The 13,419-nt window shown below is 45.2% G+C and overlaps 1 protein-coding gene across 1 annotated transcript; it reads right to left on the reverse strand.

Annotated features, from left to right (window-relative positions):
- Positions 1–4,364: 4,364 nt before the first annotated feature.
- Gcm2 (glial cells missing transcription factor 2) lies at positions 4,365–13,089 on the reverse strand. The gene is made up of 5 exons (XM_021181033.1): positions 12,966–13,089; positions 8,563–8,815; positions 8,325–8,437; positions 7,492–7,617; positions 4,365–6,611 (listed from the first exon to the last, which is right to left on the reverse strand). The coding sequence occupies exons 1-5, from the start codon at positions 13,053–13,055 to the stop codon at positions 5,679–5,681; spliced, it is 1,515 nt and encodes a 504-aa protein (XP_021036692.1). The 5' UTR covers positions 13,056–13,089; the 3' UTR covers positions 4,365–5,678.
- Positions 13,090–13,419: the final 330 nt, after the last annotated feature.

Genomic DNA, 13,419 nt, shown 5'->3' on the forward strand with positions numbered 1-13,419 from the left:
AAAAAAAAAAAAAAAAAGATCTCACCATGGAATGCAGGCTAGGTTCAAACCTGTGACCCAGCGACTCACATGACTCAGGCCCTCAACGCAAGCTCAAGCTCAGCAGCCATTTTCTATAGTCACTGTTCTTCAGACAACCCTCTTTACATTCGTCTCTGTCTATAAGCTCTTCAAAAAGTCCAAATCAAAATCAGATGCTGCAACGGCTTAAAAAAAAAAAGACCCCCCCAAAGCACAAGCAAAATAGAAAAATAGACAAATGAGTTTATATTATTCTCAAATAATCACATTTTCAGTCATCAATTCTGTTTTGTTTTGCTTTGGGTCAGGTCTTGTGATGTAGCCATGGCTTGCCTAGCTTTGTCTAGATAGATGAGGCTGGCCTGAAACTTTCAGGACCCACTTTACCTCTGTGTCCCGACACGTGCTGAGATCACAGCCTTAGAGCCACTACATCTGGAACAGTCAGTAGTTAAATCTTCACAGAGATTTTTTTTTTCTTCCAGTTCCCATCACAGGGCAGACTGTTCAGTAGTCTGCTTTGAAAGTGTCATTATCTTCCTTATCAAAGGCAGGCAGAACGTCGTCTGGACGCGGCAACTACCCAGACAGGGTCTGACCTCGCAGCTTCTCGCTTCCTGGAGACAGCACCTTTTTAATCTCATCAAAGATAAGCAATCCTGAAGAAGATGTCATCACATGGCCGCCTCAGAACTTCCGACTGATAATTCTTTGCAAGCATATTGTAAATTAATTTTCGGCTTCCTGTTCCTCTGCCATGACTGCCTTCCTTGCTATTATGGACATTTATTCCTCAGGAATTGCAAAACTCTTCCTTATGTGGGTTTTGATCACAGTATTTGTCTCAGCACCAGAAAAGTGACGACTACTTCCACTTCCTGTTTTACTTCTCTCCCCAACTGTTCGACTAGAGCCGAGTTCCAGCCCGCACATGCGCATTCTCACCAGGTCGCTTTGCCTGGGTGCTCAGATCTCTCTGCTTCCTCCCGCAGCCCATACTTCTAATTCCCTTTCTCAAGCTATTTGTTTTTAATAGTGAAAAGATATTTATTTTATGTACATTGGTGATTTGCTTGCATGAAGGTGTTGAATCTCAGAGTTCAGACAGTTTTTGAGCTTCCACGTGGGTGCTAGGAATTGAACCCTGGACCTCTGGAAGAGCAGTCAGTGCTCTTAACTGCAGACCCAACTTCCCATCTCCTGTTTGTTTTTAAAGACAGGTTTTCCCTGCATAGCCCTGGCTAGCTTAAAATTCACTGTGTACCCAGGCTGACCTTGAACTTGAGGAGATCAACACTTGTTGCCTCTCAAGGGCCGAGTGTGTGCCACCATGTCTGACCTCTCAGACTGTTTGATATTGCTACAAAAGAATACTGCAGGCTGGATAATGTCTAAAATAAAAATGTTTTCTTGCGGTTCTGGTGCTTGGAAAGTTCCGTATCAAGGAGCTGGCATCTGGCAAAGACCTTCTTGCTATGGCAGAAAGCAAATCGGCTGGAGTGATACAAACACGAAGTCAGTCCTGAGGCACAGCCCTCGGTATCTAATCTGCCCATAGCGGGTTCACCTCTTAGCGTTATCACACTAGGGGACATACTCAAGCCGCAGCACCTTTTCCACTTCACTTCCTTCCCTAGCAGTCATCGCTGTGTGCCATCTGTGTATTTTCTTGCTGACAATTGTTTGTGTCATGGTCGGTCTTCATGAACAAAATGTCAGCTCAGCTGAGGGCAGGACTTGGATCTGCTCCCTTACTGCTATAGTCCTCGCACTGAAAGATGTCTAGCGTGAAGTGGAGACTCCTGACACAAGATCGAATTAACTGTACAAAGCACTTTCAAGCTGGACCTGGTATTCCGATTGTGTAATTCACCCAGCTGCTAAGGATGCTGAAACAGGAAGCTTAGAAGATTTAAAGCAGCCTTGGGCTAGGTGGGGAGTTCAAAGCCAGCCTAGGTAATTTAGTCTGAACTGAATCAAAAGTATAATAGGTTAGGCATGGTGGTACATGCCTTTAATCTCAGCACTTGGATCTCTGTGAGTTTGGGGTCCAGCCTGATCCACAGAATCAGTTTCAGGCCAGCAAGGGCTACGTAGTGAGATCCTGTCAATGTATAAATGATAGATAAATGAATGGATGGATGGATAGATATAGGTAGATGACATATAGATACATCTGTAGATAACAGATAGACAGATGATTGACGATAGATAGATAAATAGATAGATAGATAGATAGATAGATAGATAGAAAAGGGTTGAAGATGTAGCTCACTCGGCACCAGGAAGATGATGGGGCTTTGATGAACATTTCCATATTTGATCCTGTAACAGTTCTGTGGTGGGGAACTGTTATACTGTCCATCATTCCGATGATGGGGAAACCACAGGGTGATTACAGGACAATCTAGGTCACAAAGTCAACCTCAAAGACAATAATCAAACACAAATTAATGATTCTGGGTTCTGAGATGTCTGCAGCAGTCCATGTCAATATCCCAAAGCTGAGTGAACCCCCAGTCATCTCCAGGCTGGAAAACAACCACAGATACCAACGAGAGGAGGATGTGCAGGTGGATATGTTTTTATTGTATATTTCAGATTGGGTGGGGTCACTAGTAGAAAATTAGCCCCTTTATGTATTGCTCTTACCAATTCTTGTTACGAGTTTCTATCTTTCTCTCTGTGCCCTATGGATTTCAGTCTTGTTAGCCTCATAGTCATGTGAGCCAATGACTTAAAACCAAACCAAAATAAAAACAAAACCCTTTTCAGTGTTTGTGTGTAATCCACACATAAACATAAGATATACACATGTGCACATATATGCATGTGTAGGTGCTTGCCTTGGGATGGACCTATTCCTCAATAGTTCCTATTTTATGTTGTAAACACTCTCCCTGAGCACCCCAGGTTAGCAACACACTAGAAGACAGCAAGACACTCTCAGGTGGCTTTACTAGAAGCAAAAGAGGTTGCTTCCCACATGTCTTAGTTTGGGTTTTGGTGCTGTGAAAAGACACCATGACCAAGACAACTCTTATAAAGGAAAACTTTTAATTGGGACTGGCTTATAGTTTCAGAGGTTCCGTCTATCATCATCATGGCTGGAAGCATGGCAGCGTGCAGGCAGACATGGTGCTGGAGAAGGACCTGATGATAGTTCTCTATCTTGAGTCAAAGGCACCCAGGAGGAGACTACCTTCTGAAGGCAACCAGGAAGAGAGTCTCTTCCACCCTGGGTGGAGCTTGAGCATAGGACCTCAAAGCCCACCCTGACCGTGACCTCCTTCAACAGCACTTCCTCCAATAAGGCCACACTTCCAAATAGTGCCACTTTCCACAGGCCAAGCATAGTCAAAGAACCACACCACAGTAACACAAATGGGGTGCTAGGGCATATCAAGAGTGCAGGAAAGCAACAAATCCAAAATCAGAACTCCGATTCCTACTGAATGCCATTGTTTGCCCACCACTGTGTCTCTAGGGAACACCTACCATTGTGGAGCCTTGCTAAATGCTGTGCTTTCTGGCCTGAACTGTCCAGGATTCCACAGTTTCACTAAGGGGTAGAGGGGAGAGGCTCTGATGGGCCCGATGCTAAAATTGCTCAGGGCACAACCGCATGCCAGGAAGTATATCACTCAAGGTATTTGGTCTTGGGTATCTTGATTGACTATTGAGTTGCCCTTCGCAAGTGGGATAGCCCACCTCGGCAGATGTCCAATCAAAACTGGAGAGTTTGCCCTTTGAATCAGTGACCAGGTACATTAATTAGAATGGGTTCCATACTTAATTTAGAATTTCCCCTGGGAAACATTCAAAAAGTCGTTGGTAACTGTGGGAGTTGAAACTGTTTGTGTCTGTACTTTGCTGGATTATTCACTTTCGGGCATATCTTTCGGGCATATCTTTCGGGCATATCTTTTACCTTCGTTGGATATATTTACCTTCTTGAGAACAACTTGGAATTCACATTTCTAGCCCAAGCAATATTCAAATCCCACTGTAAGGTGTTCTCAGCTGGTAAGCACATAGATTGATCTACAATCTATGACAAGTTCCTGAGAATCACCTTGCAATGATTTTCCTGGCGTCTGCACAAACTGACACAGGTCACCGGGAACATTGACTATCCTGTCATCACTCGCTACTCCCTTGGTTCAGTGAATGCCTGGTGTAGTATTTCACAGACTCAAGGTAACATGTTCTCCTCAGAGAACTGGATCTCCAGGGTGTCCCAGCCATAGCTGACGGCCAGCCACCAAACAACCGGCAACAAAGTAAGAACTACTAAACCCATCAGACTGCTAGTTAACATAAACTCTTCCAGAGATGAACTTCCATAGAACACACCAATTCTTTTTTTTTTATTAAAATAGATTAAGTTCAGTTTTGTCAGCATAGAAACCAGTAAGGCTAGGCTAGTTGACTTGTGTCTAAATTGGTGACAGTTTTAAAGTGTTTATATACTGACTTCTGTCTTAACCAGCAAGTTACAGGTCTGAGTTTCTGTTCTCAGTGACTCCTGAAACACAGAAACTGTCTGGTAGAAACTGATAGTTGAAAAGCCATCTACAGTAAGTGCCATAGGCTAATCCCCCTGCCTCAGCCCTCAGAGTACTGGGATTTCTGAGCTGTGATGACACAAAACCATAGCTCTTATCTCAAAGGAAATGAAAGATAATTTATTACGGATCTAAACATTAGGTGAACACGGAATAGTCACATGAGTTTGGGTTGCCCCCAATAACATGTTCAAACATGGTGGGAGCAGTTTCATAGAGTTTTTATAGTATCAGAACAAAGGCACTCAAAAATCAAAGAATTGAAAAATTCATCTGTGGAAAATGCCAGGTAGGCAGGTTATATATAGTAAGGCAGAAAAAGATTTTTATGGGCCTAAGAGGCTACTTGATGACATTTTTAGCCTTTGGAGGAAGTGGAAACTTGGGGTTGGTTTGTACACCCCAAAGGGATTCACTTAATTGGTGATACATGGCTATTAAGGGGTTAAAGTCACAGCTCTGGCCTCAGACCTGCAACATTCCAGCTCTCAACAGCACAGAAGGTCTTGCCAGTCAGTCATCACTGAGGAATCTTTAAAATAGGTGAGGCGAGGCTCCCCCCTCCCTTTCCCACCTCTGAGTTTCAGTTCACAGACATCATAGCACCCAAGTTATGGAGGGTTCTTCTTGGTTTACAGATTTTTCAGCTGATGTATGGAAAAGCTTGCAGGGCACTAAAACACTTTCTATGTTTCATACATTTCTCTCCAGGTTTCCACACTGGTGCTACTTAAACAGCCTCTTGATGCTGTTCATGGTTGTGTGAAGTTCCCTAAAACTCTAAAAGGCAAAGGTTAAGAGCGAGAATAGGGTTCTTAGCTGTAAGCTAAGGAAGGTCAAACCAGGATATTGCAGACTCCTCCAGCTTGTTTTTTATTTGTTCATCTGGTGAATAGCCTATGTGGTGTGGCAGGTTGCAAAATGCTGTGCTAACTTCTAGCAGCTATCATTCCTAACTTATAATTTCCCAGCATGCCTTTACACTCACTCTAGTCTTGTGTGTGTGTGTGTATGAATCACATAAATGCACCCTTGGTGTGCGTTTTCATGCATGTACTTCCTTGTCACGGTGTGTGTATCCTTTTTCTCCTAAAAGCCCTCATTGTCAAAGCTAAAGGGCTGCCCTGTCCTATCTAAGTAACCCATCACAGAGCCCACTCCAGACAGACACACATCCCACACATCTGCTCCATCTGTCCCGGAGGAATCTGCTTCTTGAGGAAAATCCAGAGTGTGTCTGGGGGCCTGGCAGTCTCCAGGGACTTTCAGAGAGGCTCTCCCTGAAGGAGAGGCTGCCTGAATGACTCCCTCTTGAGGGTCTAAGGCTGGTGGATAGATGGGCATTGGGAGGTTTTCCGAGGCATAGGTGCAGCTGGCAAGGCTGCTAACCTCCTGCATGCTGTCACCGTGTTTCAGAGCGGGGTGCTGGTAAGCCTGGTAAGCCACTGTGGTGGTGATTACTGTCTGCAGAGCCTGGGTACCCGCTGCTGGCACTGGCAGGTACCTGCAGGGCAGCTCTAGGTTGTAATAAGGTGATGTGGGTACAGCCTGGCATTGCTCACAGTCAACCTTCTCCTCAAGGCCGGGCTTCCCATGTGTTGGTTTCCAGCTATGATACCTAGTTGTGAAATCCAAGGTTCTCTCATAGCTGCCATAGGAACTGACATTATACTGTAGTGAGTTTAGATGGATCCAATCTGGGTCATCAGGGACCACGGAGGAATCTTTATACAGGGTGGAATATGGACTCGAACCTGTAACCCCAGAACTTGCCAATTCATAGCCCCAAGGTGGCCCGGGGAAATAAACGCTTGGATTTGGATATTTCTGAAAGGGCAGTATTATATCTCCTTGAAAGGTGGGCAGGTCACAGGTAACTCTGTGGGCATCAGAGTTTGGGAACGAAGGGGAGGGCTGCCCTGGCATAGGGAAGCTGGTATCAGCAGTCATATCAAATAGTTCTGTGGGTTCCAGGGCAGCCGTGCCATTGAGATGTCCCCTGATGTCCTGAGTGCTTCTTGCCTTAAAAAAAAAAAAAGACACAAATACAGACATATGACACACAATGCATACTGTAACATATGATCTGTAAATGATATGAACACCCTCACCCATAGCAACAACCAACCACATAAATAAATACAGCCCTGTATAGTGAACCATGCCCTGTTACGGTTCACAGCTGGGGTCCAGAGGTTGTTGATGGATGCCCTGAATGAGGAAGGTCCCCAGGAGCCAGGCAGGGTGGGATCTGAGCAGCTAACAGATCAATTCTCATCTGTGTGCTCCTCATAGTGGAGGACCAAGAGCCACTCACATCTGCCTTTAAATCCTGCCCCGCCCCTCCCAACTAAACAGGAGCTTCCCTGTTTACAGGGAACTGTGAATCAGCATTTTAAATACAGGCTTAGCTTTGGCTAGCTCTCCCCAGGGTTTCTGTAGCCCTGGGATGCAGAGGTCAGCGCTCGCTCGCTTGGCAGGTGTAAGGGCTTGAACAACGCCAGGCTCTGTTCTTCTCATGCTCTCTGCCTGATTGGCATGTCTTGGCGGGGAATGCAATTTGGTCAAGTTGCTTGAGGGAAACTTGTCTGTTCTTTCACACAGCTACTTTAGCTGTAATAAATATAGAATGCCCTTATCTTCCAGGGCATTGTACTGTTGGATAACCGCCCTCGCATAAGTCAGGAAACATCCTAACGCCATCGGGCTCTAGGGATCACTTCCCTATTGTAAAGAAGGGACTAGAGCCCCAGTCAAGTATTGGTTCAACGATGTTTGCTAGAAGTATGTAATTTTCATATGAAATTCAACATTTGTAATTGATACCTGGCATTCATCTTACAGGTAGCTGTCAGTGGGCCCCATAAGTGAACACAGACCTCTGGGTGGTGTCAGCCCTTACCTCAGGCTCCCCTGATCTCCTTTTCTGGGGTTGGTAGAAAGAAGCCATCTGTCTCTTGAGGGCACTTCTTCTGCCTTCTGTCTCTGACTTACTCTCTGGTCTGGGGTGATCATGAACTCCTTTGGCCTATGTGAATGAAGAAATTAAATTGTTTATCAGTTTTTCTAGACAAAAAGTGTGTGGGGAGCTGGTACAAACCAGATTATGCCTTTCTTATGTCATTTACTTTTACACTTTTCATCAAAACTGACTAAGTGTTATTCAAAGTAAAACAGTACCAATAGCAGACACCATAGCTGGGTGTGGTAGTTCACACCTGTTATCCACCATTCGGCAGGGGGGAGGCTGGAGGGTCACAGTATCTATGAGGCTATCCTAGGCTACATAGTGAGTTCCAGGCCATCCTGGGCTATGTATTAGAACTCTGTTTCTCAAAGGAAAAAAAAAAGACAACAGATATCTTCGAAACTAGCTGGCAACCCAAATATTCCCTCCAACAAACGTAACTGGATTCACACAATTGGTCCTTAAAGAGCACACTGAGCCATCCAAGGTGCCACACAGCCATGACACCAGAACCCAGCAGGCTAGAGTAGGCAGATCATGAGTTCAAGGCCAGCCTGGGCTACCTCGAAAGTTCCAGGTAAGACTGGATTGTGCAGCCTGTCCCTGTCTGGAAAACAATAAAATTTATCCAACAGCCTGTCTGTCCGTTGATTCCTAGGAAGCAGTGAGCTCACAGGGTATATGTGATTTAATCTCCAGGGAGGCAGTTAGGTCCTCATGGAATGATAGAAATACTTAGTACAAACGATGTTCTGACCCCCACTTACCTGAAAAAAAATTGCATTGCCATCAAGTCTCCAGAAGTTGGTGACAGGGTATCCGCTGTGCCCTCGGCAAGGAACCAGCTCCAAAGGCGAATGACAGTTGGGGCAAGCTTTCTCTGCAAACCCCAGGGGGAGAAATGTTAAATTCAACCCAAAGCCCGGAACCTTCTAAAGGAAGGTAGAGGGACACCAGCTAGGAACAGAGAACCCAGAGCTCCAAAGCCACCATTCCTGCCCTCACTTTGTTGCTTCAGCCGGGCCTTGTCACAGATGGCTGGCCTCAGCTGCAGGTGCGAGCCATCCTTCAGGGCGCAAGCGCGTGCGCACACCACCACGCCCAGGCAGGACTTCTTGAGGATGTGGCCATTGTGGTTGTTGGTGTTGCGCATGGCCCAGCCACTCAGGTGGCGCTGAGCCTTCTTCTCCTGGCTGCTGTAGATGAAGCGCACATACCCATCGGGCCACTCCCGGAAGTGGTCAAAGTGGGTTGGTTCCTGGGAAAAGATGGCGAACAGAATAGGACTTTACGTTAGGGAGCCCGGATCACAGGCACCCCCGCCCCTTTAACTTTTTCTGTGCCCTGGAAGATAAAACAGGATTTTTTTTTTTTTTTTGTAACTCTAGAAATGTTTATACCTCCAAATTATTTTAGTATACAATATCAATCTCCAGCTGCATCTAAGTGGCATATGCATATTAATATACCTAGCCCTTCTGCCATGTGTGGGTAGTAGGGGCAATTATCGGGCCCATTTTATAGAAGGTCCTGGAGATCAGAGAGATCAATTGACTTGTCAAAGTTCACACAGCTACCAGGGCGTGGCTACGGGCTATGTTTGATAGCCCTTTAGTTGATTCCAGAGCCTGAGGGTTGTTTTTGTTTGTTTGTTTGTTTGTTTGTGGCTGACATTCTATTTAAGCATTTTCAAGCCTTCGGAATACTAGGGCTATACGTAGTCAGAATGCTTTCCCACTGAAATGCAGCATAACTGGCAAACATCTTCAGGTCCACACGTTTCTCCAAAAGCTCCCAATAGTACATTTCTCATTGTCCCAATAGTACGAGCCCTGACCCGCAATAACAACATAAAACTCCGAGGTAGTAAGCTTCCCCTTGCACTCCTGCCTTAGCTCTGCAAGCTTCAAAAGGTACCCTGGTATAGGATCTAATCCTCCTAACAAATTGTAAGCTTAGGGGGACTGGAGACCATGCCTGAGGCTGGACTACCTTCCCCTACCTCAGCAACATGGGATCTCCGTGCTCTTCAACAGAGAACCATAGCTTGGAATAATGTGTCATAGCTCAAGTATTGAGCATCAACTTAGCACCCATATCTGGTGGCCTCTGCCTTCTGCTTTATTTAAGATGTAATACATGTCCTTTTCTATATAATTTTGACATACATGACCCTTTACTGAGCATTTTCTATTTATAAGTTACTCTTGTATGTGAATGTTATTGTTGTTGTTGTTTGTGAGATAGGGTTTCTCCATGAGCCCTGGCTGTCCTGGAACTCACTCTGTAGACCAGGCAGGCCTCAAACTCACTGAGATCTGCCTGCCTCTGCTTCCTGAGTGCTGAAATTAAAAGCATGTGCCACTACCACCTGGCATTTTTTTTTTAAGGCAAACTATCACGTAGCCCAGCCTGGCCTTATTATGTAGCCGAGCATGGCCCGGAACTCTTGACCCTTCTGCTTTTGTATTTTGAGTGTTAGGATTACAGGTGTGGGCGTGTGCTCCTACCCCTTGGCTTTCACCAAGCACTGCAAGGTTAAAGCACATTTCAGTCTCTAAATTTCACAGCTCAGCACTAAGGTCACCACAATATATATAAATGATGTCAAAATATCAAACAGACATTCTGTTTTGTGGACAAGCTATTCTCCAGATCTACAGATTGCTCACTCGTTTTAAACAAGTCAGTGTTTACACTGATGACCAAAATCTCCAAGGTGGAGAATGTGATTCAGGCTAATCTCGTCTACGAAAAGTGGACCCAGAGCACATTACAAAGATGAGCTGAACAATGAGGCCGCAATGACAGTTTTTACATTTTTCTCCCAGTGCACGGAGGTGAATGAAATTCGGGGGCATTTTTCTCATTTGCCTAATTGCAGATCATGTAAAGCAAGGCAAAATTCAAAAACTTACAATTGACCAGCTGCCCTAAAAAGAAAAGCATTCAACTCTGCTTTTATTTAGTAGTTGAAAGATTTATTTTATGCTTGTTTCTAATTGTGTGCGTGCATCTGTATGCCTGTCTGTGTGGTATGCACACCTGAAACGAGGTTTCATTTGTTCTAATGTGTTGCCAGCATGCATGCTCTCTCTCTCTCTCTCTCTCTCTCTCTCTCTCTCTCTCACACACACACACACACACACACACACACAAAGTTGCTCACACATTGCAAGATGACAGTATGTCCGAGGACAATTTGAGATTGTTATCTAGTTTCATCATTTGATGACAGGACAGCAGACGGAAACTAACAAAAGTTCAAGGTCACAAAGTCAGTTTACTTCACTCGCCCAGTTAGAAGAGCTAGAAAGATAAGTTTCTCCTGTGTGTGTGTCTGTCTGTCTGTCTGTCTGTCTATGTGGCGTATGCATACCTGAAAGGAGGTTTCATTTGCTCTAATGTGTTGACAATACACACACACACACACACACACACACGAGAGAGAGAGAGAGAGAGAGAGAGAGAGAGAGCGCGCATGAGATGGATTGTTTTGTTACTGCTGTTTCTGTCTCTATTCCCTCACGTGTTAGACATACTCCTGATTAAAGAGCAGGCTTAGCAGGTAAAGGCATGGCCTTGCAAACTTAACCATCTGAGTTAAATCTTAAATCCCATGGCTGAGAGAGAGAACTGACTCATGAAACCATCCTGTGACATCCGAATTTGCCTCTACACACATGGGCACACATAGTATACACACAATAAAAAAATAAAAGCAGATTCCCCCCCCCCAAAGGAAAACTAATTTCTATTAATCCAGAAGTCTACGCATCTTTGAGGTCACATTTGTATTGTATCGTTTGGATCCGATTCTTTTTCAAAACAAAGATTAAGCCGGGCATGGTGGTGCACGCCTTTAATCCCAGCACTTGGGAGGCAGAGGCAGGCAGATTTCTGAGTTTGAGGGCAGCCTGGTCTACAGAGTGAGTTCCAGGACAGCCAGGGCTACACAGAGAAACCCTGTCTCGAAAAACCAAAACAACAACAACAACAACAAAAAAAAACCCAAAACAACAACAACAACAACAAAAAAGAAAACAAAAAACAAAACAGAACAAAAAAACCCCACAAGATTAGATGTTTTCTCTGGAATTTACAGTGGCTGAGGTCAGCAGTAATGGGACATGCATTCTGGGATCTCTGTTCAGAACAGTTGTCCTTTTAGATGCTGAAGGAGGCAGGCTGAACACGAGCAAGCGAGGCAAGCTCCTTACACATGTGTCCATTAAACAAATGCTGGCCTCAACCAGAGGCGACACATCCTGCTCAACCGTCTCCCATCTCTGAGCATCATCTGGCATAGCACAGAGGCCATTACATGCCACGTTTCAAACCCTTGAAGCAGAACTTTACTGGAAGCCCACTCTGTAAACGCTAGGGAAGCCAATCTTCTCTAGCCACTAAGTTCATTTGCACACATGAACACCACACCACACACACACACACACACACACACCACATACCCCACACACATCATACTCACACACTACATCCACCACACACCAGACACATACCACATCACACACATGTATACACACCACCCCCACCACCCCCACTCCCACACTACATACACCACACATGCATACCACATACACTACACATACCACACACACATACATACATACATACTACACACACACACATACACACTACACACACACTGTACACACACATACACACACTTTTCAGCCATTAGTCTTGATCTAAACACAAACTGCTTAGTTTATTTCCTGTACTTGGCTCTGATAATGAAAAAAACCAAAGTTTCCCCAAAAGGACAAGCATTCCACTGCTAGGGACGTGAGAGTGGAGCAGGGTGACTTCTGCATCCCGACTGTGGAATCTTCTCAGCAGGTGATGGAGGACTTTCAAGGAACTGCTCCAGTCTGGACATTCACTTTAGATTCCAGTCACCTCTTAGTGCCTGGCTTGGCCATGTGAGAATTAGTGGTATTTACATTTCCCCAAAACTTTCTCTTGAACTTTGAATAAGCGAGTAAAGAGTGAGGTTTCTCATTGTTTTGTTTTGACAGGAGGCTTTGTTAAGTAGCCCTGACTGGCCTTGAATTTGTACCAATCCCAAGGAGAGAGAGAGAGAGAGAGAGAGAGAGAGAGACTCACTCAGTTTCTGCCTTGGTTAAGAAAATGGAGAGTCTGACTGACTACTTGGGAACATGTCTGTATTTCTGTTGCTTTTGTGTGTTTCAGAGAATCACATGTAAATCATTCTGAGAAGACACATCAATAAACTCTATTCTGCTCTCTGTAGATTCTAACTTCCCTACATATCCGAAGATGTATGTGTGTGTGTGTGTGTGTGTGGTCACAGCATGAATTGGCTCTCAGTTTCCCCTTTGGCTGGACAGTGTCACATTTTACCCAAAGTGCAGTGTCTTTCTCACCTGAGGCATCTGCGGGTCATTGATGTCCCACGTGAGTTTCATCCCGTAGGAGAGCATAGCATCCGCGTCTTGCGTGCTGTCTGCTGGCATCTGGAGGGGCCTCTAGCTCTCTCTAGCCAGGGCCCTGAAAGAGGGATAAAGCCGAGGAGTGCACAGGGTGACTCTTTCCCAAGTGAGAATAAGGTGAGTGAAAGAGGAGGAGGAAGAGGAGGGAGGAGGAGGGAGGAGAGAGGAATGAGGGAGGAGGGAGGAGACTGAGACAGAGAGAGACAGATATGGAGGGATTCAGACAGTAAAATATACAGACAGACAGACAGAGACAGACACACACAACACGCACACACAGAGACAGAGAAGCGCGCGCGCACACACACACACAGAGACAGAGAAGGACACAGAGAGAAAGACACACACACAAAGAGACAGAGAGACAGAGTGAGACAGAGACAGAGAA

This window comes from Mus caroli, chromosome 13 (genome assembly GCF_900094665.2).
Source record: "Mus caroli chromosome 13, CAROLI_EIJ_v1.1, whole genome shotgun sequence".
Taxonomy (NCBI): Eukaryota; Metazoa; Chordata; class Mammalia; order Rodentia; family Muridae; genus Mus; species Mus caroli.